At 40.5% G+C, this 24,387-nt stretch overlaps 1 protein-coding gene across 1 annotated transcript in view; it reads left to right on the forward strand.

Moving 5' to 3' along the window:
- Positions 1–19,719, forward strand: part of LOC112106314 (putative neutral ceramidase C) — a 31,871-nt gene extending 12,152 nt beyond the window's left edge. The window contains exons 8-20 of the mRNA XM_026651138.1: positions 174–299; positions 966–1,052; positions 5,036–5,140; positions 5,270–5,351; positions 6,140–6,255; positions 7,924–8,018; positions 8,725–8,764; positions 9,584–9,679; positions 9,873–9,968; positions 11,985–12,134; positions 13,264–13,323; positions 14,944–15,032; positions 19,530–19,719. Of these exons, the coding sequence (XP_026506923.1) occupies positions 174–299; positions 966–1,052; positions 5,036–5,140; positions 5,270–5,351; positions 6,140–6,255; positions 7,924–8,018; positions 8,725–8,764; positions 9,584–9,679; positions 9,873–9,968; positions 11,985–12,134; positions 13,264–13,323; positions 14,944–15,032; positions 19,530–19,719 (1,332 nt within the window). The remainder of the gene's footprint in view (positions 1–173; positions 300–965; positions 1,053–5,035; positions 5,141–5,269; positions 5,352–6,139; positions 6,256–7,923; positions 8,019–8,724; positions 8,765–9,583; positions 9,680–9,872; positions 9,969–11,984; positions 12,135–13,263; positions 13,324–14,943; positions 15,033–19,529) is intronic.
- The last annotated feature ends 4,668 nt before the right edge of the window (positions 19,720–24,387 follow it).

A 24,387-nucleotide genomic window follows, 5' to 3' on the forward strand; every position in this document is an offset into this window, starting at 1 on the left:
GTTGTCTGAAGTCTTAGGGGAATTTACACAAGCAGTTTGTTATATAGGCAGTTCATGTTTATTTCACATTTTCGTATTACATGACGGGATTTTTTTTTATTGAAACACCACAGGTTGATGGCAATCAGTGCAAGAGACAGAAAAAGCCATAACACTTTATTTTCTTTTGGCAGGGATCCTTTGTAGCAGCCTTTGCATCATCCAACCTGGGAGATGTATCACCCAATATCAAAGGCCCACACTGCATAAACACAGGAGAGTCATGTGATAACCCCAACAGTTACTGTCCAGTCGGCGGGGTGGGTATATATCATTTTATCTACATTTCAAGTTTTAAGGTAGATTTTAAGTATGGAATTGCAAATATAGGGCCAGGTTGTGGTCCATCCTGCTGTAAAAGGATGTAAGGTACCCCTATATTCTCCTGTACTGGTTACCCATATAGGCAGCCTCCTTGGGGCTGCCACTTACTCTTCCTGTACAGTGTTACTAGCATGCTGGGGGATGTACACTGTGCTATGGGTAAAGTGCCTATTTCAGGGAAACCGGGAGGCAGATTATGACTTTCAGTATGCAGCTGGACTATAATACAAAATCTCTGGAAAGTTTGGGTATAGCATAAAATCAATATAATATTACAGTAAATAGCAAAGGATACTGTACAGAGGACAAAATCTTCCATTTTTGAACTTACTGCAAGTTGCCACAGAAATTCCAATCTTCCATGAAATTCAGCACTGGTGTGCTCAGAAACCACAGATCTTGCCACAGAATTTAGTTCTAGTTTATAAAATAGTACCTGGTGCATGGTTTAGTTTGTGTATTAAAAGCAAAGATTTTTTTCATGAAAGTGATGACAATGATTTGTGCCTTCATTCACAGTACAATAAAAGCTTTATATTGCTAGAAGGATGTCTTATCTATTTACATTTGTTTAATTATTTACTTTAAAAAATCCTTAACAGGCTAAAATGTGCATGGCTGCAGGTCCTGGCAGTGATATGATTAACAGTACAAAAATTATAGGACAAAATCTCTATTTGAAAGCAAAGGTAAGTTAAACTGGACTCTTTTTACTTGTGTATTCAAATGCAATTATTGGAAATGCCCGTAAACATTTTCTTTTTGACAAGTGAGTTTCTGAAATTTATTTTTGCTAGAGATATTCTCAAAACGTGGGTCAAGATTGTAGGCCTAAAGCTGTGCACTTAGATTCATATTTATGTACCTAAGTAAAAGTTGTCTGAATTTCAAAGCAGTCACACTTTTATTTAGGTGCCTAATTTTAGGCACCATCATTTGAAAATGCTATCTTTTTATCTTAGCCTCTGTGTTCCTCACTGTACATTTCTGTAAAATGTGGATGACACCTACCTACCCCACAGAGAAGGTGCAACAGTTAAGTAGCTAATGTTTGTAAAGAGCTATCTAGGTCCCAAAACTCACAAGTACACATGACCCTTTCACGTATCCCTTCAGTGTCTCGGGTTTCCCAGAACCCCAGCTTATCTGGAATATCAGTCCTGGCAAAATTCTTCCAAAATCTAATAACTGGGTGCACATGTCATCGTAAGTATCTGGGATCTACTTCTGCCACAGCAGGCTAGGAAATAGAACCAAAAGGTTCACCTCCACCCACACTTTACATAAATTATTTATTATTATTATTGTGACACCAGCTAGTAGAGGCAAACCTTTTTCTACAGGAATTTCATTATTTATTTTTGTTTATTTGTTTGTTAATTGCATTGTGGTAGCTGTGACCTAGGAACCTCTTGATGCCAACTTGCAGAGGACACAGGGTTGCACAGGGTTTTGCAAGTATCCCCTGAGTCAGAAATCTGGATAATAATTCACTAAAGAGTAGCAAGAGGTAGTAGCCCACTAGTCATCGCAATCACTGCAAAAGGTATGCATGCATAATATGTAAGAAGGTATGTGTCCATACCGAAAATTATGTTCTTGAGGCTGGTAACCAAGAGTTCCAGACCTCAGGGATGTTCTTTTCAGGCAGATGGTAACAGATGCTTATCTCCCTGTCTGATAATTGTGCAGTGGGTATTGTCCGCCTCACAAGACATGCCAATTTGCATACTGAACCTGACGCTAATCAGGAGATTACGATAGTGACAGGAGAGGAAAGCCACAGGAAAAAACAACCAGTGGGGGGCATCCTATTTATGAATAAAGACAGTGGATTGATCTGCTATATCGAAGGGTACCAAGAGACACCCAGAATCCTTCACCTTGGAGACAAGTTGACAGTGTGTCTTGTCTCATAAAAAAGGAATCACAGCCAGCTTGGCTGGAAAGCGCTGGTGAGCGATACTTTATTAGACATGAGAGTAACTTGTTAATTAAGCCTAGGATCTAGAATGCATGTTATGGTATTATTTTGTATGTAACCATTTGTTTCCAATACTTGTTATCACTTGAATCTCTATACTTTGTTAAATAAACTTTTACTTGTTTTCACTATAAACTTATCTAAGTGCTGTATATTACATGGAACAGAGATCTGAGGTGTAACTGGTAAGCTGGGGCATACTATTCCTCTGGGAGCAGCTGATCTGTGAATACTGTGAGTGCCCAATGGAACAGGGGCTAGACATTCCAGGGAGATGCTCCGAGGGCTCAGAGGTTGGAGAATGCCTATTCATAACCTGTAATGAGTGAGTGGGGGCTGTGTAGGCCTAGAGGGGAGTGCTTGGGTTGCCTCTAGCCAGTGGAGTCTGGGCGCTGACGCCTAGCTGGCACAAACAAAGGTTCCCCATGCTAAGGGCAGGTGGTAGCAAGGTGCCTCACAGCCCTGGGTGCCCCTGGGAAGCATCACAGTAATGTTCAATGGCCCAGTCAAGATAGAGACCTCACCATGATGCTAGATGGTGGGAGTGGTATAAGAACCAATATACAATAGAATATGTAGACTAGAACTATGTTGTGCACTCTAATATGTCAGAACACAATAAATATAGGCTTTCTCTACTTCATAGCTAGACATGCCTAAAAATGCTTTTCTTCCCTCAAAGAGCTAACCTGAAATGGATTCTCCTTTATCCATACTATCTATTTTAATGTTTGTCAAGGGCAGCAGAGGAGGAAGTGCAATACCATTGCGCTTGGAGATTTCAGTGTCAGCAGCTTGCAGGAGCTGGAACAGATTCAGCAAATTAATGATAACAGCATCTTTTTAATTGCCATTTTGAGTGTTTGCAATAGAATTGCTCTAAAATGACAGTGATGTGTAGGTTAGTGGATATTCTAGTCTAATTGTACCATTAGGGACTTGCATGTGTATCTAATTTAGAGGGAAATGATTTTTGCCATATATGACCATTGTGGGTGGTGGTACTATTGGATTTCAATATATACATACCATAGTAAAATGATACTTCACACGGTTACATGAAATGTTACCAAAGCTGTGTAACTTCTATTAATACTTTGTATGTACTAGTTCTATGAACTATGAAAATCACTCATTGTGGAAGATAACTTTTAATGAACAATTATAAATGAATTGTGAATTTAAATAAAGGAAATTATATCTTTGAATTATGAATATCTAATGATCAAACTAGAATTGGGAAAGATGTTTTCAAGCAGGTACATTTCCCCAAGGAGAGGGTCATCTGGGTTGGTGTTAAGATGAGAGAAACAAAAAAATTTCTACTATAAAATTTGATGAGGCAACTGCTGTTCCTTAAGTTTAGTCATTCCTTTTTGTTACTAACTTTATAGAATATCTTCACAAGAGCTTTTCCAGGTACTTGAGTGAGCTGTGCAATCTGTTTCATTTTGTATAATCTTTCTATACTCCCTGTTTGATGTTTGAAGCCTAATTTAATTTTGAAATTGCAATTCAGAGGTTCTGGGTTGGTGGACTGCTGAAGGTCCACAGAAAACTTGCTGCATACATGGTGCTAACTTTTCTCCTTATTTCCATGCAAATATATTTAATAATTTCCCAATATGACTATTCCCTGTAAGCAATAGCTTTAGTTGCCACAGAGATGTTATGTGCTCCGGAATGGGAAAGGAGATGGGCTCTGCACCTGGGAAAAAGAAGGGGAGGTGGTCCCTGAGGACACACTCTCTATTGAGATATGGCTCACATTGCAGAAAAGTTAGAGAACTACAGCTCTAGTTAACTTAGTTTTGGACCAGTTGCTGTCGGACACCCTCTTGAGTTACTCATTCATGGAGGAGGAAAGTGAGGTTGGTGTGAGTGACCATCTGCCTATTGCTAATAGGCAAAGACTCTGATGGAATCCTCTGGTTATGGGTCACAGAAAGCCCGATGATGCTGAGAGATCATAAAGGAGCAAAAAGACTTGAAAATAACAGCTGTGATCTCAGGAGAATAAAATTAACATTTAGCTGAAAAGAAAGGAACACTCAAAAAGGTCTCACTAAAGGCTCCTTCGAACACTACTCAGAGAGTAAAACTTAACAACAGAGAGGGTGTGCAAAGAGTGGCCCCAGATAGATAGGGATGGTGGGGTATTGTTCATGCCCTAAGCCAGGGGTTCTCAAACTGGGGGTCAGGACCCCTCAGGGGGTCACGAGGTTACTACATGGGGGGGGGGGGTTGTGAGCTGTCAGCCCCCACCCCAAGCCCCGCTTTACCTCCAGCATTTAACATGGTGTTAAATATATTAAAAAGTGTTTTTAATTTATAAGGGGGGTCGCACTCAGAGACTTGCTATGTGAAAGGGGTCACCAGTACAAAAGTTTGAGAATCACTGCCCTAAGCAATGTCTGATGGCTTGGGAAGGATTTGGCTAATAAAGCACTAGTCTCTGTAACTGACCCACACCACAGGGACATGTTCTCAAAGATTTAGGCACATCATTTCTTCTACCTGAAGGACTAATGGCTTCCACCTGCTCCCAAGGGAGCTGAGATTGTATTAGAATAGTTCATATTTGTCTTGCATCTGTTTTGAACAGGTTCTTTGTGGTTCTATTTCAATAAAATATATTCTTTAGTTTTTGCACCCAGTGTTAATCAGTATAATATGTGTCTGTTTTAGGAACTGTATACTCTAGCTTCCCAGGAGGTAACAGGACCTCTCCATTCAGCTCACCAGTGGGTGAACATGACTGATGTCACTGTCCAGCTCAATGCCACCCATACAGTAAGTATTGGGAATTTCCTGCCTGCAGATAGAGAATCCTCATTAGAATGTTCCAGGTAGAATTGTTGTGGTTTTACATCGGGAGTTGATATACTGTATATAATCTAACTTTAAAATATTTTTATTAAGGGTAAAACCTGTAAACCAGCCTTGGGCTACAGCTTTGCAGCAGGTACTATCGATGGAGTGGGATTCTTAAATTTCACACAAGGTAAGCAGAAGAACAGAGTCTGCAGACCTTGTTCACTGAGATTTATTGTTTATGTAAACCCAGGGTTGTGAGTTCAATCCTTGAGGGGGCCATTTGGGGATTTAGTTGGGGATTGATCCTGCTTTGAGCAGGGGGTTGGACTAGATGATCTCCTGAGGTCCCTTCCAACCCTAATAATCTATGATTCTATGATTCTATGTGGCAATAATGCCCTCAGTCTTGTTCATGGAACTGTGCAAACATAGGAAGACACAGTCCCTGCCTCAAATAGCTTACGGTCTTAAAAATACAGACAAAGAGTGGGTGATAGGGATACAATGTATAAGGAAAATGGTGAAGGTCAGAATTGGAACATGTCTTTTTACTTCCTCATTCATTCTTTATTTACAAATCTATCAGTAATTGCCTCTCTACCTAACTATCGTTAAGCTTTTATTTGATATTTTTAAAATCTCCCTTTATTTGCTCCCTCTTGCCATTAGATCTTGATCCAGTGAGGAGGACAGTCCTTTCTATTTCTATAATTCATGGTCACTACCCACATACTATGGTCACAGCCATGTTCGAAATACTGATTGGTTAGAACTGGAATTTTTAACAACAACCTATGGGAGTTAGGTGTCCAAAATCCCATTTTAAGATGAATGAATTCAAATCTCCTAAACTCCCCTGAAAATCCCAGCCTAGATACATTGATACTTTTAGGAAATGCAGTTGAGGAATTAGACTTTGTCAAATATACACAGAAAAACTGAAGAAATTGTATTAAAAGAGGTTTCTACTTACAGGTTCACTAGAAGGGCAGCCATTCTGGGAAACTATTCTTAACCAGCTGCTTGGAGAGCCATCCAATGAAACAAAAGAGTGCCACAAACCTAAGCCAATCCTTTTAAATACCGGAGAGGTAGAGTGTGTTGGTGTATATCACTCTGAGCACAGCTAGCGCTTAACTATCTTGGATTTTCCTGCCAAGAGAGAGGATATCCAAGGATTCCAGCCATAATTAAACTAATGATGCAGAAGTAAAGGCAGCGAATGGTCGTATGACACTAATATTTTAAAGGGAATCTTTAAAAGACATGAAAAGGAACATAAATATATGCTTATCAATACTCTGAAAAAGCAGTAAAAGATACAGGGTTCTTATTACAAAAGAAGCGCGTTTTCCCATACATTCTTATTGTAGAACTTAAAAAAGGGGGAAAAGATATGCATGCTTCATAATGAAGGAAAAATGTCTTTGTGATAAAATACAGTGCAGAAAATGTTCGAGAATGTTTGTCCTTATATAAAAATTACTACTGTGATGTTAGAAAGGTCAGTTAGATCTTTGGTTACCTGCCAAAATATATAATTTCCTGGTAGAAGAGTTTTAGACTTGTGGAAATGTCTGATGAGAAATTTTGGACTAAAAGAGCAATGACATTAGAATTTCAAACCTCGTGGCTTGGCTAGTATGTCAAAGTTATGGAATCCTTAATTATATAAATGTATTTATACATTTGTAGCTCCACAAAAAAAAAAGGTTGGAAAATAACAAAATGGGATTTGTTCTGGAAAAAATGTAATCTGGAAAATTCAATCTAAAGAGAGTCCATCCATACTGTAATGACAAGGAAGTAGTCTTAAAGAGGCGGGGGGGGGGAGTGAAAACAATGTAAAAATTGTGAGTGAACATCATATTAAAGAAAGGGAAAAATTTCAAATGTGCCTGAGTGAAATACGATCTTTAATCCCATTTTCAAAAGAGATTTAGACATCTTACTGAAAGCCAATGGGATTTAGGGTCCTAAATCACTTGGAGGCTTTTGAAAATTTTACTCATGAGCTTGAAATATGATTTTTTTTTTTAAACAATAGCTTTTTGAGCTTCCAGCTCCTAGGCATCATGTTGTTTTCACCAGAGTTGTCATTGCTCCTTTCTCTATGGTGGTGTTAGACTGCACCAGGAATGTTTCATACAGTTCTGGGCACCTCATTACCAGAAAGATATTAACAAAGTGTTTAAATCCATGGAGGTATTGACCCATGGAGCAAAACGTAAAAGAACTAACTCTAGTATAGACCAGCCAAATGCCAACGGAGGAGTTATATGATCACTGCCTACAAGTATCTGAAAGAGAGAGGAGTTATTTAAAGTAGGTCAAGTAGGTAAATAGAGGAAAATTTGGAATCAAATCATTATTCCACAGTCTCATAGATGTCACCATTAAGAATGTCCCAGGAGAAGGGAATGAAAACCCATTGCTACAGTCACTTAGAATGGAACAGAACGAAGCATTTAAGAACACAGGATAAAGAACAGTGTTGCATGGGCATTTGGACAGACTCGATAATACAATAGGTTTCTTCCATTCCTAATTGATATGGTTCTGGTTGAATGATTTAATGCATGGGTAGTACAGAAGATAAAGTGAGACAAAGCATTCATTTTCTATAGCCAATGTAAATGTCTTACAAAAATAAATGTTTGCATCACTATTCTTATGAATATGGAAAGAACAAAACAAGATTGTATCTTATTGGCCCTATTAAAAAAATGTAACACTATATTCTTTTTTTTTCTTCCAAGATTTCATTACCTTATCCATGGCACCCTGAAATAGTTGATGTTCAGCTTTTTACCATTGGGTCCCTCTCAATAGTTGCTTTTCCAGGAGAGCTGACGTATGTACTATTACTCTGATTTTGTTTAACAAAGCAGACAATATTTATATCTAAACTACCGTACTCACAGTACTTGGGTGTGCATATTTTTTATGGAAGGGATATAAAGCCAGAAACTACCTTATCACTGGTACAATGTGATATGCAGCCACTGTATGGCAATGTCCATTCTAATGTTCTAATGCAGGTGCATTTGTGTGTGTGTGCGTGTGCAGTCTTTAGTTGAATACATGAGGATTCCCTCTTCCCTATTTTTAGACCAGCAGTTACTGATCTATAGTTGAGGCTGAAACTAGCGTCCCATTCTTATAGCTGAGCAATCTTTTTGACAGTACCATTTTTCCATCAGAAAATGCAGTTTCAATTCAATGGACAAAATTAGGAAAATGCTAGACCTCAGCCAGGGCCTGCATGGTGCCACATATCGCTGATAAATTATTTATAGTCTCCTTTCCACTTTTCCACATAGTGAGGGTGATTTCTAAACGCCAAACTGTTGTAAAGGGAAGGGTTCTTTTATTGGCTCTAAATATACAGATAATTCAGATGAGATTCAGCTGAGCATCCAGGTTTTGGGAGACTTGTGTGATCCAAACCTTTCCTATGGATACTCGTCCATCAGTGATTCCAACTCACCTTGCACTTCAGTATATCACACGTTCTCTACATTACTGGAGTTTAACATTACTATCTTAATACCTCACAGGACAATGTCTGGACGGAGACTACGGGAAGCTATTAAAAGTGTAAGTTACTGGCTAAAAACTTGAAGAGAACTTTTCTAGACAGCAGAGTTTATGGAACCTTTATTTTCTTGAGTCTGTCATCTTTCTCTTGCCTCCTACTGATATTGTTCCCTGGGGTGTAGCTGGAAGGTGTAATTTCCTACTTGAGTAGACCTACCCTCTCAAGCTATGATTGAGCTAGTGTGCAAAAAGTAGAAATGTAGCTGCAGCAGCATGAGTGGCAGGATTGCCCGAGTACGTACCTAGAGTTTCAGATGTGATTGTACTCAGGGTGGCTGGCCCCTCCTGTCACTAGCAAGGTGGTGGCTACTTTTCTGTTTTTAGCATGCTAGATCCCATTGAACTAGTGTAGGTGTGTCTTCTGAGGCTGGAGCTTACACCTCCAGCTCCAGTGTAGAAATACACTTGGTCTCACATATTATGAAGGTGTGTTGTGTGTTTTTTTTTTTTTTGTTTTGTTTTGTTTTTAAAGCTACTTGTGTATCTGATACCTATCTATCAATCAGCATACCCCACCTCCCAATATGGCAATAAATAAGGCCACCCAAACAAACATGGGTGAAATCCTGGCCCCATTGAAATTAATGGGAATTTTGCAATTCACTTCAGTGGAACCAAAATTTCACCCATTAATGCTACCAGTGTGGTGCCACCATGAGACTGATTAGAAACACTGTGACAATCATAACATTATCCATCCATCATACTGAATATTATTTATTATTTTGATTCATCTTATTAATGACCAACATGCGATGGATATAATTGTATATTTAATATTTATTAAAGTAATTATGTATTTGTACCCATCTTTCTTAGGAATTTGAATCCCACGGGACCCAGGGAATGAATGTCGTAATTGCAGGCTTGTGCAATGTTTATACCCATTACATTACTACTTATGAAGAATACCAGGTAAACAAAATAGCTCTAATATAGATCAAAGATGTTTACAGGCCATTTTTACGATGCATTTTTACTTTTCAGTGATAATTCATGGGAGTTTAGATGCCTGTGGAATAATTTTTCTTTTTCACAGAGAAATGAAAAGAGCAGCAACAACAAAATCTGTGGAAGAAATACAGAGATCTCTTAATCTCTCTTGTAGGTTCAACGATATGAGGGAGCATCCACCATTTATGGGCCACACACTCTCTCTGCTTATATTCAGTTGTTCAGAGGACTGGCCAAGGCTATTGCTACGGTAATAAAAGATCATTTGAATCCAGTGCACGCTTTCATATTTATATATGCTTTAAAAGTGAGGTTTACATAATTTTTCCATCCTATTATTTTAAATGCGATGGTCCTGATTCTCTGTTCTGATTTAACCAGGGCCGGCTCTAGGCACCAGCGCTCCAAGCATGTGCTTGTGGCGGCACTTTCCAAAGGGTGGCACTCCGCGCCCCCCCCCCCCTTTTTTTTTTTTTTTTTTTTTTTGCTTGGGGCGGCAAAAAGTCGGGAGCCGGCCCTGGCCAGAGCCCTGCCGCTGGAGAGCCAGAGCATTGTCCTCTGGAGCTGAGCCCAGGCTGCGGGGGTGAGAGGGGCTCCCAGAGTGTGTGAGGAGCCTGGGAGGGAGGGAAGCGGGGCCCGGGATTCAGGGAGGGAGGAGAGGTCCTGCTGCCGCCACCGCTGCTGCTCTGAGTCTCCCCAGGGCAGCGCGGCGTTTCCTCGCCCGAGTGGGCTGTGCAGGGTGCCGCAGGGCTGTGCAGGGGGCATGGATCCCGGCTCGCATGCTGATGGGGCGAGTGGCTGGGCAGCTCGAGCTGCCAGGGAGCTGCCCCCATCTGCCCCTGGACCCAGCCCGCCGTGCACCTCCCCCACCTCAGTCCCGCGCTGCTTGCCCCGGGCCCCCACAACGCCAGGGGCGGGGAGAGGCAGAGCCCGGCTCCGAGCAGGGCAGCGGGGGATACTGCCCCGCCGTGGGACCCCCGGCTCGGGCACCTGGGGGTCAGTGTCTGTCCTCTCGGCTCTGCCTGCACGGGGCTGGGGAAGCAGCTGTCAGCGTCTGCCCCTCTCAGCCCTTGCAGCCTCTTCACTTGTACCTCCCCCCCCATCGCTCCTTTGCTGCACCCCTTCCCCTTATACTCTCCCTTCACCCACACCTCTCCCCTTGTACCTTCCCCTGCACCTCTTCTCCCGCAACCCTCCTGATACCCCCTCTCCTCCTCCACCTTCCTCCACGCGTACATCACACCCCGCTTCTCTGCCAGTGTAGAGCCCCCAATCACCCCCACACCCGCTCCTCTGCCTGAACCCTCTTTACTAGATCCCCATCCCTTTCTGGGTACAAGGTTTGAGGGTTAGTCCCTATGCCTTCCATGTGCATTTGGAGCACTAAAGATGGGGTTACGGGGGATGGGGGGGCAGGTGAGATTTATACTAAAGTGAAATAAAAATAGGAGAAACGGTTTGATCCCCACTGCAAGTGTAAACGGGGATTGCTGTGGTGAACGAGGAGGTCACGTTTTGGGGGGGGGGAGCCCAGGGCTGTAGCAGCAGGGGGTGCGGGTGGGGTAGGGCACTAGTGGGGGGGGGGGGTAGAGCCCAGGGCGGGGGCGGGGGGCAGCCAAAATTTATTTTTGCTTAGGGTGGCAAAAAACCTAGAGCCGGCCCTGGATCTAACTGCCTGTATTGCTCTGGCGGTGCAAAATCACCAGAAACCAGCCTAATCAGCTCCATGGGAATTTCCCTTCAGTAAACAGAATCTGCAGCTGGTACAGAAGCAGCATCGTAGCTCTGTGTCCCCCAACTCCTGGCCCTGCCATGAGGGTGATGTCAGTGTAGCTGGAAAAGTCTCTGCACTCTGACAATTCCTGGCGCTAAAACAACCCTGTTGATCTGTGGACAGCTGCATGTACCTTAGATCAGCCCTTAAGTTGTTGCAGCTTTTGCTTGGGGCTGAACGGGATGCTAGCTAGAGCAAGAACAGAGGAGCTGCAACTTGGTGTAAAGTCATATGGAGATAAGATCGAAGAATGAAGTGGTGCTGAAAGTAGCATATAAACAAGAACCCTCTCACTGTACTTTTTTTTGGTGACTTTCTTATTCTTGGCATTACAGCCAATTATACTCACTGTAGTTAATTAAAAAGGCACATTTGGCTTATTGGGTTTTGTGAAATACAACAGCATCTGTATATGATGTTTTGTCACAATTGTTTCACAGTAGAATTGACAAACAATATTTCTGCTTATTAAATAAATGTTCTTTTTTCTAGAATACAGTTCAGGATTTGCCAAATGGTCCAGAGCCACCATTCTTCAACATAACCAACATGACTTTGTTACCTGTTGTTCTTCCTGATGTTGCACCAGTCAGTAAAACATTTGGGGATGTGTTACAGGAAGTACAACCACTGTACAGAGTGGTAAGACTATCTGGGGAAATATCATTTATTAACTACTAGTCTGAATACTTGTCAGATTCTTAACCATATTCTTAATTAGTGTGGGGTTTCTATAAAGATATAGGGCCAAATTCTGCTTTAGACTACACTGATGTTAATAAAAATTTACATCCGGATATATAAGAGCAGAATCCGACCCATGATATCTAGACTAAGGAATCTTTTGAAGGTTGGTTGTGATAGCAACTCAGCTTACCTTTGCGTGAGTTGCAAGAAAAAGTGAAACTGAAATAAAATTATAATAAAACCAATGAGAACTAAATAGGTATTCTGATGTTTATATAGCTGACATGAATTTCCAAACGTTCCTTTTCTTCCTTATTCTTTATAGCAATAAACCAAACATGCCCCTTGAATATGAAATTCACATATGAATGAATTACTGAGTAAAGAAGGTGCTTCTGAGAAATGGATAACCACTTCAGTGTTTTTATGTTAAGGTTATTTGTCCTTATTTTAGAGCAACAACATAGATAGCCTATCCACCAATGTTTGTATGCTGAATGTAGTTAAAATCAGGGAATAAAAAAAAAAAGAGACCTTGACATCTCTCCATGAAGGAGAATCTTTTTATTTCTATACATAAAATGAGGATTCACTCTGAAGTAACAATTGTTGTGTTATAATGTTTTGAAGCAGAAACCTGGTTGTCCTTTGATATACTTGCTTTGGAATCTGAATGAGATGAAAAATGTCATAAGGATTAATTATTTTAAATACTTGACAAAATTAGATTACAAGATATTCAGAACAAGGGCAGTGTCGTCTTATCTGTACACTCTTGGGTGCAATAAAAGCAGGTAGAAGGTGGGAAGCCGCTACAATGTAGTACTTTAACCTTAAAATCCCACCATCCTGCCTTTATTTTTCTAAATACAGGAACTTAATGTCACATAATGGAATTCATCCAGCAGACAGGAGAGGTGGAATGTTAAGGCACTGTACATAGTGGAATTCATGATAAAAACTCTCCAATCCAATAGCAACTATTAAAATAATACAGATGTTAATAAAGATGTCTTAAATCATTGATTTTATTCTATAACATATAGTCCACTCTCAAAATAAATTCTAAAATAAATTTCCTCAGGGAGAAGTTGCTGAAGCAACTTTTGTAGGTGCGAACCCCAGGAATTCTGCTCAGAACACTGTAAGTATAATTAAATGATGTTAGATTTTTCTATTCTTTCACAATGGCTAATGTTTAATTATTGTTCTGCTTGCTTACATGGAGGACTTTGAGTTGCACTTTTCTAAAGAAAGATAAGGAGGAGAGAGAGAGAGAGTAAAACAAGAGAAATAGAGGGGAAATTAGAAAAAGAGCAAATGGTATGGAGATAGACTAGGTCAGACATGAAAAGAGGAAAAAGAAGCAGAGATGTTAGGCCTGATCTACACCAGAAAATTAGGTCGGCATAACTATGTCCCTCAGGGGTGTAGAAAATCCACACTTTTGATTGTTGTTGTAAAGCCAGCCTAAGACCCTGTGTAGACAGCGTTAGGTTGACAGAAGAATTCTTGCATCTTCCTCTCGGGGAGGTGGATCACCTACAGTGAGGAGAGAGCCCCTCTTTGGCATAGGTAGTGTCTTCACTGAAGTGCTACGGCAGCGCAGCTATAGTAGCACAGCTGTGCAGGTGTAGTGTTTTAAGTGTAAACATATCTTTACAAACAAACACACACACAAGGCTCAGAGAAGAAAATATTATTTGAGTTCTATTTTATTTTATTTTATTTATTTCAGTGGCTAGTTGAATTAGTTGCAAACTGCAGGGAAGAGTCACTGAAGTTTATAAACAATGATTCTTGCATATTATACTAAAACTATCACACTATAACTATGCATTTACACTGGGCTGAATACTGCACATTAAAATAATACATCCCAGATAAACCTTTCATTTTAGAATGTTTATAAATCACAACCAATGATATAGGTAAAGTCTTCTAAATATAATTTTCTAAACTTCCTGTAGCTAAACACTCATTGGAGGTCCCCATTGGTTCATATAAAACCACGTTCACCCTGTTTGTACTTATGTGAGTTACTGACTTCAGCATATTCTTTGGGGCCTTACATTACCAGAAGCCCTTTGATTGTAAAGTTCCAGCTTGGAAGTTTGTTCAGTTGTTAAGGGGATTTTGAGCATTGAATAGGAAAACTGCACAAAGAGTTCAGTCCTAGCTAATTCATGACCTCTTCATACCATGTGAGTCAAAATTGCACATATGAGCAATGCAGAAACCTTTTCTCTACATTCTGGTGCAATTTAATGCAAGTCCAAGCTTTCATTCTCAGAATCAAAGTTCATACTATTACGTTTTTTTAAACATTTTTAAAAATAGAGAACAGACATGTCATATTGGTTATTTTTATTGGAAATTCATTAAATGCCATATACACCTCTACCCCGATATAACATGAATTCGGATATAATGCGGTAAAGCAGTGCTCCGGGGGGGCGGGGCTGCGCGCTCTGGCAGATCAAAGCAAGTTCGATATAACGCGGTTTCACCTATAATATGGTAAGATTTTTTTGGCTCCCGAGGACAGCGTTATATCGGGGTAGAGGTGTATTTTGCAGTCTTCTTGCAACTAATGTGCCCTTTATTATACCCTACATTATATGTACAGCTTAGTCTTGTTATGTTTTGCCAATAAAAAGTTAAAACAAAGAAGAAACCCTGTTCTTCAATTTTAAGTTAAGCACTAGAAAGCTTACATGATTGGTCATTCAGTATCTGACTAGTTATATTAATTTTATTCCAGACTCTCAAAACCTTCCTTACAGTTGAGAAATATGAGAACATTTCAGGAAATTGGCATGTAACGTATAATGATGCCTCGTGGGATACCAGGTGAGTAACTCTCTCCCAGGACTGACTCTGTTTCATAAATTTCACTGAGTATTAAGGAGTCAGTGAGCTGCTTATAAAAACCCCAGGGACCAGGTTCTGGCACTCTTTTGCATTTTCCTCAAACAGGTGTACACCAACACTGCAAGAGTGTTAATTGCACACACACATTCTGACTAGCCACTGTCTCATGCACAGTACCACAGTGTAGTTTACGCCTATCCTTGTAGAAAAGAGTAACCTGCACACTCTGTGGATACTTGAGCTATGGCTGTGTTGGTAAAATGCTCAGATCACAGCCCCCAGACCTGCCTTTGAACATCAGCAGAAGGTCTGTGAAGCAGCCTTCTTTTTAGGTTGGAACGTGGGGGGCAGAATCAGAGTTGGAACCATTCTGCCTTGCGATTCCCCTTCTGGATGTGACTTTCCTTTAATGTACGTAAACAGGAGGAAGATTTTAGAATTTAAAAGCTGTATAACCATGATGAGTTACCCACAATTACTATCCATAATATTGTGGAATGTAAGATAAATGAATAATTACTGTAAAAACAATGGATAGAACTACCTCCTTCTGCAGAATACATTCATTGTTTTAATAATTTTTAATTAAATACTGCATTTTGCACTATAGTACTTGTAAAGTAACTTATATTGGTTGCCTCAAGCCCAGAGTCATTGAGATGCAAGATGTCGATTCACTAGAAAGTCAAAAATCTTTGGTCTCTGCACAGGACTTGGTTTAGGGGTGACTTTATGCAGATTTTGTAGTTCCCATATTCTGGGGGCTGCCTGCCTGGAGACCAGTTGGCCCATGGCATAAATTAGAGCAACCTCAGGGCTGCTTTAACTATATGAGGATGCTGTTCCAGCAACTGAGCATAGCTGAATCACAAAGACTTTGGCCATATTACCTCTCCTCTGGCAATCGCCTCTGCACCGGGTGATGCAAAATGGAGGGAGTTGCAGAGTGTTGCTACGCCAGCTTTCTGCCACATTGAGATTCATCCTTTGCCATGGGAATTCCCAGCAGCGGGATCCACAAACTTTGCAATCTTTTGTATCCAGTGAAGTGATGCAAGCATGCTATAACATGATCAACAGTTAGGCCCGAGGAGTCTTGAGATCTGGCCACAAAACTTTAGGGCTATTGATATTGTGAGTTTCTGACTGAGATATACCCTCACATTCCTCAGCCCCTGTGCATTACAGAATAGTAACACCCTGTACAGAGTTAGGCAGTGGAGATCACTTTTGGGGTTACCATGTCCTTTTCCATAGTGGAAATGTAACAAAAGCCAGCTCTGCTTAAGCCAGAACTTTCATTTCTTTGAATACTGTGATCTGTATGGCAACGTCTATTGTACATGATGTCAGTGACACTTGGCACATGCTGAGTTGAAAATAAATATTTAAAATGGCATTTTAAAAGAATCTGCCTCTAGAAATGAATTTGTGGTTTTGTACAACCTTATGCAGAGCTCTCATCAACACAGCATTGAGAATGTACAACTAAATCTTATTTCATCTTAAGGAAAATCATGGTGTGAACTAACTTGACAAAACCCATTTTTGTTAAAACATTCTTATTCCATTTTCTAAACAATTTTTGTATTTAATGTATGGAAATTTCATGAAGATAGTACTATCTGGATCTCACACTGAGCTTTTCATCCATAGAGCTCATAGTGGTTTGCAAAGGCAGGTAAATGTCATTATACCCATTTTACAGCTGGAGAAGTGACTTGCCCAAGATTACTTAGGCGGTCAGTGGCAGAGCTAGGGCTAGAACCCACATCTCCCAATTCCTAGTCCAATGCCCCGTTCACTGGTCCACATTGCCTAATAGTTGGATATTAAAAGGAGGATATAAAAGGTTTCCACCAACACTGTTGTTTTTGGGAAAAGTATTTAGTGGCTCTGATGTATGTCCCCAATGTGGAGAAGTTTCATTTAAAAAAAAAAGGGGGGGGGGGCAGTAGAAATCAAATTTGTGGTAGGACCCCCAGCCTTATGGAGATTGCATGTATCAGGAAGAAAAGATAGTGTGGCTTTTTAGCACTATAATCAGTATAGCTAATAATGTTAAGATACATACAAAGAACACAAAGGAGTTGTTTGTCACATCCTTGTTCAAAGAAGTTATTTCCTAATCTGATTAAAAACTGATGACTTATTTACCTCAGTCTCCTAAATATCAGCAAAAGAATGGATCCCAAAGAGGTCCATTTCAGGATCCTGTGATGTTGGAGATATTCCAATAGAAACACCTTACACTTCAAAAGGAGAGAGACAATGTTCCCAGTATAACAGATTTACATCAGTCGATTCTGTTTCTCTGAATTTATGATGGCTTCTTCCTGGTAGTGCATAATTTTCTCTGCCTGAGTGCAACCAATTGCTTTCTGAATCTGATCTGATACCCAAAGGACACTGATATAAATCCAATGTTTCCTGAGACAACTTCTGACACACTTAGTAGCATACGTAACAGCACTAAGCTTGGAGTTTTAGGAGATGGAAATCATGCCTGTGTTTGTGGAATACAGACTGACATTCCCCTTTTCTACCAGAGGTTATTCTGGCCCTTTCCAGTGTATCTATGTATTTTGGGGGTTGCAGGGGTTGTGTTGCTCTCTTATGTTGTCACAGTATATTAGGATCCCCATTTCTGTAAATTTTCCTCCTAATATAACCTACTCAGATAAAGGTAGTGTTGTGTTTCATTACTTGTAAGTATTATGTGTAGTATGTCTATGCTTAATAGACAGCCTAATAATAATTCCAGAAAGCAAGTAATGCTACAAACAAGGAATTTCTCCTTTTTTTAAGTAACAAAATTTAAAACATTTAATAAAATTTCTATGAAAATTACCACAAACTTGGGAGAGAAACTTCAATAACATACTCACTGTTACAATATTGAAAAGACTGGGTACCATCACACCCTTATTTTTGTGAGTGCACAAATAAACAATAGGTAAAGAGAAGACACTGTAAAACATTGTGAACTCCATGTATATTTAAGGGAAGCATTTTCCAGTTACAGTATTCCAGAATAATGGTCCTACTTAATCACACATGCTGACAGAGAGCACACATCTCTGAGAGCCACACCATTTAGGACACCAGATCACTGGGTAGATGTTTATTATTGTTCTTTATTGGTAGCACTGAGGATCCCATTGTGTTAGGTTCTGTACAAAACTGAACAAAAACATGGTTCCCACCCCAAAGAGATTACAATCTAAGTACAAAACAAGACACAACAGATGTTGACAGTCTCAATAGACAGGACAAGAAGGGAATGAATATCAATCTATTTTATGACCCTGAGAAGTTTCCCATTGGGGCTAGCTGGAAAAAGCCAATTCTGTTTCACAAAAAAATTTAGAGGTTTTGAAATTTGTTTTTATTCTGACGTAGAACGAAAATGAGACCTTTCAATAAAATTTGTGAAAAAGTGTGTGTGTGAGTGTGTGAAATAGCTAATAGTGTGGTGGTTAAGGCTCTCACCTCGGATGTGGGAAACCTGCCTGATTTAGAGCAGAGCCTTAAACCTGGGTCTCCCACACCCCCAGTGAGTGCCCTCACCACTGGGCTATTCTGGGGTCTCACTCTCACATCAGAAATTCCATCTTACAAAACTTTCCCAACAATTTTTTTGTCAAAATAGATACATAAAACATTGTGACAAACAAGTATTGTCAGCATTTTTGGACTAGCTCTGTTCCTCGTAGGACATGCATCTCTGCTGGGACACATTGGTGAGGGCAGTGGGAGGAAGTTTGTGCTGTTGTCTGATGTATACAGCACATGCTCTATAGTTAAAAAACTTCAGGACCCAGTTATATCAGTCTAAGGCAATTCAGTTTCCTGAGCCCATTTTTAGCAATAAATATGAGGAAGGGGATGTGTGATTCTGACACAGGTCTGGGACTCAGATTATTTAGGTTCAATTTCCAGCTTTTTCACAGATTTTGCCTGACCTTTCACAATTTTCTTGCTCTATCTGTGCCTCAGTTCCTCTTCTGTTAAATGGGAATAATATTTTCTTATCTAATGGGGAAGTTGTGAGGGTAAATTCATTAATATTTAATAACCATGATAATGATATTGTGAGGTGCTCATTTAATACATTATGGGAGCCACATAATTACCTAGACAAATATTTTTTATCTGCAGAAATAACCACTTATTTGTCATTTAGTGTTCCCTGGTGTATTTCATTGCTGTGCATTGTGTTATTAACAAAGCAACAAAAATAAAACAAAGTAATTAAAAAATCACAGAAATAAAATCCTCTTGGGACAAATTGAGCCGGAGGGATTATTTAGCGTCTATGTCACTTAACTTGTAGTAAAAGTTCTTTCTGTTCCATAATGATTTGGCATTCAGATGTGTTTAATTCAGCCAATTAGATATCTTGGCTGGACTATTGCAATACACATTAATGTGGATTATATATTTTTAACCAGTCGTTTATTATTTTTCCATTAGATTTTACTGGACCAAAGGATTTCTTGGTCGCAGCAAGGCCAAAGTAGAATGGCATATTCCAAGTTCTACGGAACCAGGGCTCTACAGAATACAATACTTTGGGCACTACAAGGTTCAACCAATTCTGAAGCCAGCTCAGTTTTATGCATTCAATGGCACCTCTTCAGTATTTCAAGTTGTAAAATTGTAGCTACTTTTTCATTGGGAAAAAAAGGTTGCTTCATAGGAATAGTGTATATGGTACTGATTTTATATAAATATATCATTTGGAATTGAATTATTGGTACTCTAACAACAATCTAGTTCTTGTTCTTTGGAATGATTTGATCTAGTTGATCTTCAGTCTTCCTTGGCTGATCTGATGTATTTCCATTCTGGTTGCTCATGTCCAGCCGTGTTATCGTTGCAGTCAACTCCCACTCAAATAAATGATTCACCATCTTTTTAAAGTCATCGATTGCATTTGAATTTTCATTCCTTATTAAACTGTAGCACTCAGAAAGAGTTGTTTCCTAATGGCTATTTCAGACAATCCAGTCCATATAATACTGTTACGATCTGGATGAAACCTTGTTGTGACAATAGTTAGTCCCCCACTTGAACAGAATGGGCAGAATCTTTCCCAGCCTCAGCATCGACAGTTATATTTTCAGATTTGGGGGGTGGCCATGCTGACATCCTTTCCCCCAAGCTGTAAGCACTGACTGTCTTGCTTTTTGTTCCTTCCCCTGTCTCGTGTGTGTTTTCCCTTCCTCCCCCTACCCACCTAGTCATAATACCCCCAGTGGAACCCCTTCCCATGTGGTGGTAGTTTCTGGGTGGATTCTATTAGATCTCGTTTTAGGTGTTGTCCCTTGAGTGTTTATTACAACTATCTTAAGCGAAGAGTGTGTTCACACATCAGTTTGAATGAAGTTTTAACTCAACCCAGAACAAGATTTAACTCCGCTCATAAGCACATATTATTGAGAACTTCCAAAGCTCACAGTGCATTGAGAAAAAAAAAAAGGGCTATGAACCTAATCCACAAACACATGTTGCAAACAACTGGAAAAGTTAATTTCAAGGGAGACACTGGGGGAAACATTATTATATACTTCCTCATCAAAGAGGTCTAGGAGATCGACAATTTTCTTCTAAATGATTCTGTACCAAACCAGTTGGATTATTTTTTATGGATAAATAGATGCCTTAATTCTCACAGTGGAAACCATTGTAAATCGTGAGTGACTTCATTGAAATAAATGAAATTACAATGGGGTGGAAACCAGTGTAAATAAGATGTGACTCAGACCTAGGGTTTCTATATTCAGTACACTGAACTTGGAAAAGTGTTTTTTTTTTTTTTTTTTTTTTTTTAAAGCTTTTTACAGAATCCTATTTTAGCAGCCAGCCAATGGTCTAAAGCAGGAAGAAAAGGGTCAACAAACCTAAATAAAATATCATATACAATAAAACAATTGTTTTTTTTTAAAAAAAATATCACATTATTTTCCAGAAACGTTGCTACTTGAAAGATGAATATACCATGTAGTCTCAACACTGTCATCCACCTGCACCCAGGCTCCCACTGAGGTGATGGGGGGTCTCATTTGGCAAGGAATAGCAGTTTTACCCTATTAGGCTGAACTTGTCAGTTAAGGTGCAGTTCAAAATGAGATGTTTTGAGTGGTCTTTCTGACCAAATCAAAGGAAGCCAGATTATTATCGCTATTCCTTAGTATTGCAGCGGCTCTTAGACTTGGGCCCCCATCAGGGATCAGGGCCTTAATTTGTTAGGTGCTGTACAAACACACAGTACAATGACCACCCCTGCCGCAAAGGGCTTACAATAAGTACCACACAAATGGTGGGGTGTGTTGTGGGGAGAGACCACAGTAAAACAAGTATGTTTTTGCACAGAGTATCCGTGTTCACAATGTGGCTCACCACCTGCCTTGCTTTCATCAACTGGCAAGGTTCTGTTGGCATCATAGCCCAAAGGAGCTTTACAGAGAGAGCTGAAAAAGGTGGCAGCTTTACACATTTCTTTGGGGAGTTTATTACATACATTAAGGGCAGTGTGGGATAAAGCCCTGAAGTTCTTGTGGATTAATAGGTCGTAAAGGCTGGCAATGTTGATGAAGCAAAGCTGATAGTCAGTGACACTGTAAGATTACTGATATAATAGGTGGAGTGGGGCTAAGTTTTGTAGGAACCTAAAAAACATATTTTTATGGGGTCAAAAATGAAGAAATGTCAGAGTAGGAGGGAAGATGTGAGTAAATCAACAAGATATTTGGTAACAGCTGACAGGACATCCACAAGGAGATGTCAGAGAGACAAGTGAGCTGCCGGACTAGATGGTGGGCAGCATAGACATAGTGATCAAAGCCATGAAAGGGGCTAAAATAATCTAGAGAGCGGTTATAGAGACAGAAGAGGAGGGAACCAAGAACAGAGCCCTGTAAAATGTACTGTATGGATCCAACAAACCAGACACTGAAGGTACAATAAGAGAGGTGGGAATGGATCTATGAAAGCCAATGGCTGTCAGTATTTCAAGAAATAGGGAGTGCTCAATGGTGTCAAGGACCCTTGAGAGGTCCAGGTGCATGAGGAATGAATAGATCATTTAGTAGCAAACTGATACTTGTTTGCTGATTTGGATTTCGTTGTCTTAATTAACAAAAAAAGACAAATTACAGATTACATATGTGTATTTAAATTAAGTGTACTCTGTTTTCCTGTTGTACATTTAGAGCTCCCTTTAGAGTTTTATCTAAATAATTCTTAGTATTTTATACGATATATAGCAACACCTATACATTTTATATGCAATCTGTGGAAGTCTACAAAGCCTCATTATCCAAATAATTCTGCCCTTCTCAAAAATCAGTGGAAGAGAAGGAATTCTTCATTTAAAATCCATCTTCAAGTAGGTGTCAGACACTTCTACCTTCAGATGAGTACAAATAAATCTTAATTTTAAACATTTTTAATCCATTTAAATTTTCAGTTGCACAAAATTATGAGTTAAGCATTTTAAATTTTTTTAATGGATTTAAATTTTTACAGTTCTGGGAAATTATGTGGGGGAGGTCAGACAGTAGTTGTTTAATGGCAGTGAATGTTGAGATTCAAAAAGTTAAAGCTTTATAACCATGAAAACACAAATTCTCAACATCACCAGTCAAGATATACAAAGCAAATCCCTTTAAATGAAACTCTAATAAATTCCCAAGCAGCATTTTTCTTACTTTGCCTAGGTGTAAGTTTCAACTATTATTGAGGGAAATATTTTTTGTTGGTTTGTGTGTCTACAGTGAAATAGATGTTTACCGATATTACCGATAATTAAGGCTGTGAGTTTGTCACGGAAGTCACGGATTCTGTGACTTTCTGTGACCTCCGTGACTTCTGCAGTGACTGGTGTGGCTGTCCCGAAGACCACCTGAGCAGCTCAGGCAGCCGTATCGACTGCTGCTGGGGCAGTCTCGGACCACTGTGCCCCCTCCCCAGCAGCAGCAGGAGTTTGGGTCGGGGGGCTCAGGCTTTGGGTGGGGTGCGGTAGGGGGTGAGAGCTCTGGGTGGTCCTTACTTTGGGAGGGGGGGCTCCCCGGAAGCAGGGACATCCCTGAGCTCCTAGGTGGAGGCGCGGCCAGGGGGCTCTGCGTGCTGCCTCTGCCTGCAGGCACTGCTCCTGCAGCTCCCATTGACCGTGGTTCCCAGCCAATGGGGGCTGCAGATCCGGTGCTTGGGGCAGAGGTAGCGTGCAGAACCGTGTGGCCTCTCCTCTGAGGGATGTTGCTGCTTCTGGGGAGGCGCAGAACCGGGTAGGGAGCCTGGCAGCCCTGCCAACACCACCCCCAGCACCAGTGGGAGTCCCGGGCCATGCACCACTATCCGTCGCCGCCCCCAGCACCAACAGGGGTCCCGGGCTGCTTCTCCCTCCCCTCGAGGACCAGCAGTACCCTCCATGCTCATTCAATCTTTGGTCTCTGGGTATGTCTATATTGCAGTCACAGGGTGTGACAGAAATTTGAGTAGACATACCCAATCTAGCTAGATTATAGCTAGCTTGGGTCACTGAGCAGTGAAGCTGCAGTAGTGCACGTCACTGTGGGGTAGCCTTGCAAGTTATCCAGGGCTCTAGGGGGGCTTGCACACCCTATGCTGAAGTGTGCGCTGCCACAGCTTCCCTGCTCTGGGACCCAAGCTAATTAGATTAAAGGTAGCACTGGTATGTCTCCCTGAGCTGAGGTCACACCCTGTGATTGCAGTATAGATATACCCCCTGTGAAGAGATTGGCAATAAGGATGTTTATTTGCCTGTTAAGATGCCTGCCCACTACAAATTAAGTTAATACTGCATAGCCCTTTCACACAGAATGTAGTGATCAGCTGTTAGATAACTTGCTTCACTCACAGTCTCTCTCAAGAATCAAGTACAATAGGTAGTGTCATTTTATGGGTTTGCATGAACCCTCCATTGTGCTCTCCAAGCATTAACAGTCTTCAGCTATGTTAAGGGGTGTTATAAAGAGGATGGGCTTCATGTTCACGTTCTTCTTCATGTTCACTGAAGGTAGGACAAGAAGTAATGGGCTTAATCTGCAGCATGGGAGATTTAGGTTAGCTATTAGGAAAATCTTTCCAACTATAAGATAGTTGAACTCTGGCACAGGCTTCCAAAGGAGGTTGTGGAATCCCCATTATTGGAAATTTTTAAAGAACAGGTTGGATTGGGGAGGAGGTGAGCAGCCCTCTGTGGTGAAAGAACAGGTTAAGGACTATTTAGAAAATCTGGACATGCACAAGTCCATTGGGCCGGATGCACTGCATCCGAGGATGCTGAGGGAGTTGTCTGATGTGATTG

The sequence above is a fragment of the Terrapene carolina genome, unplaced genomic scaffold (genome assembly GCF_002925995.2).
Source record: "Terrapene carolina triunguis isolate 2854851 unplaced genomic scaffold, T_m_triunguis-2.0 Scaffold95, whole genome shotgun sequence".
Taxonomy (NCBI): Eukaryota; Metazoa; Chordata; order Testudines; family Emydidae; genus Terrapene; species Terrapene triunguis.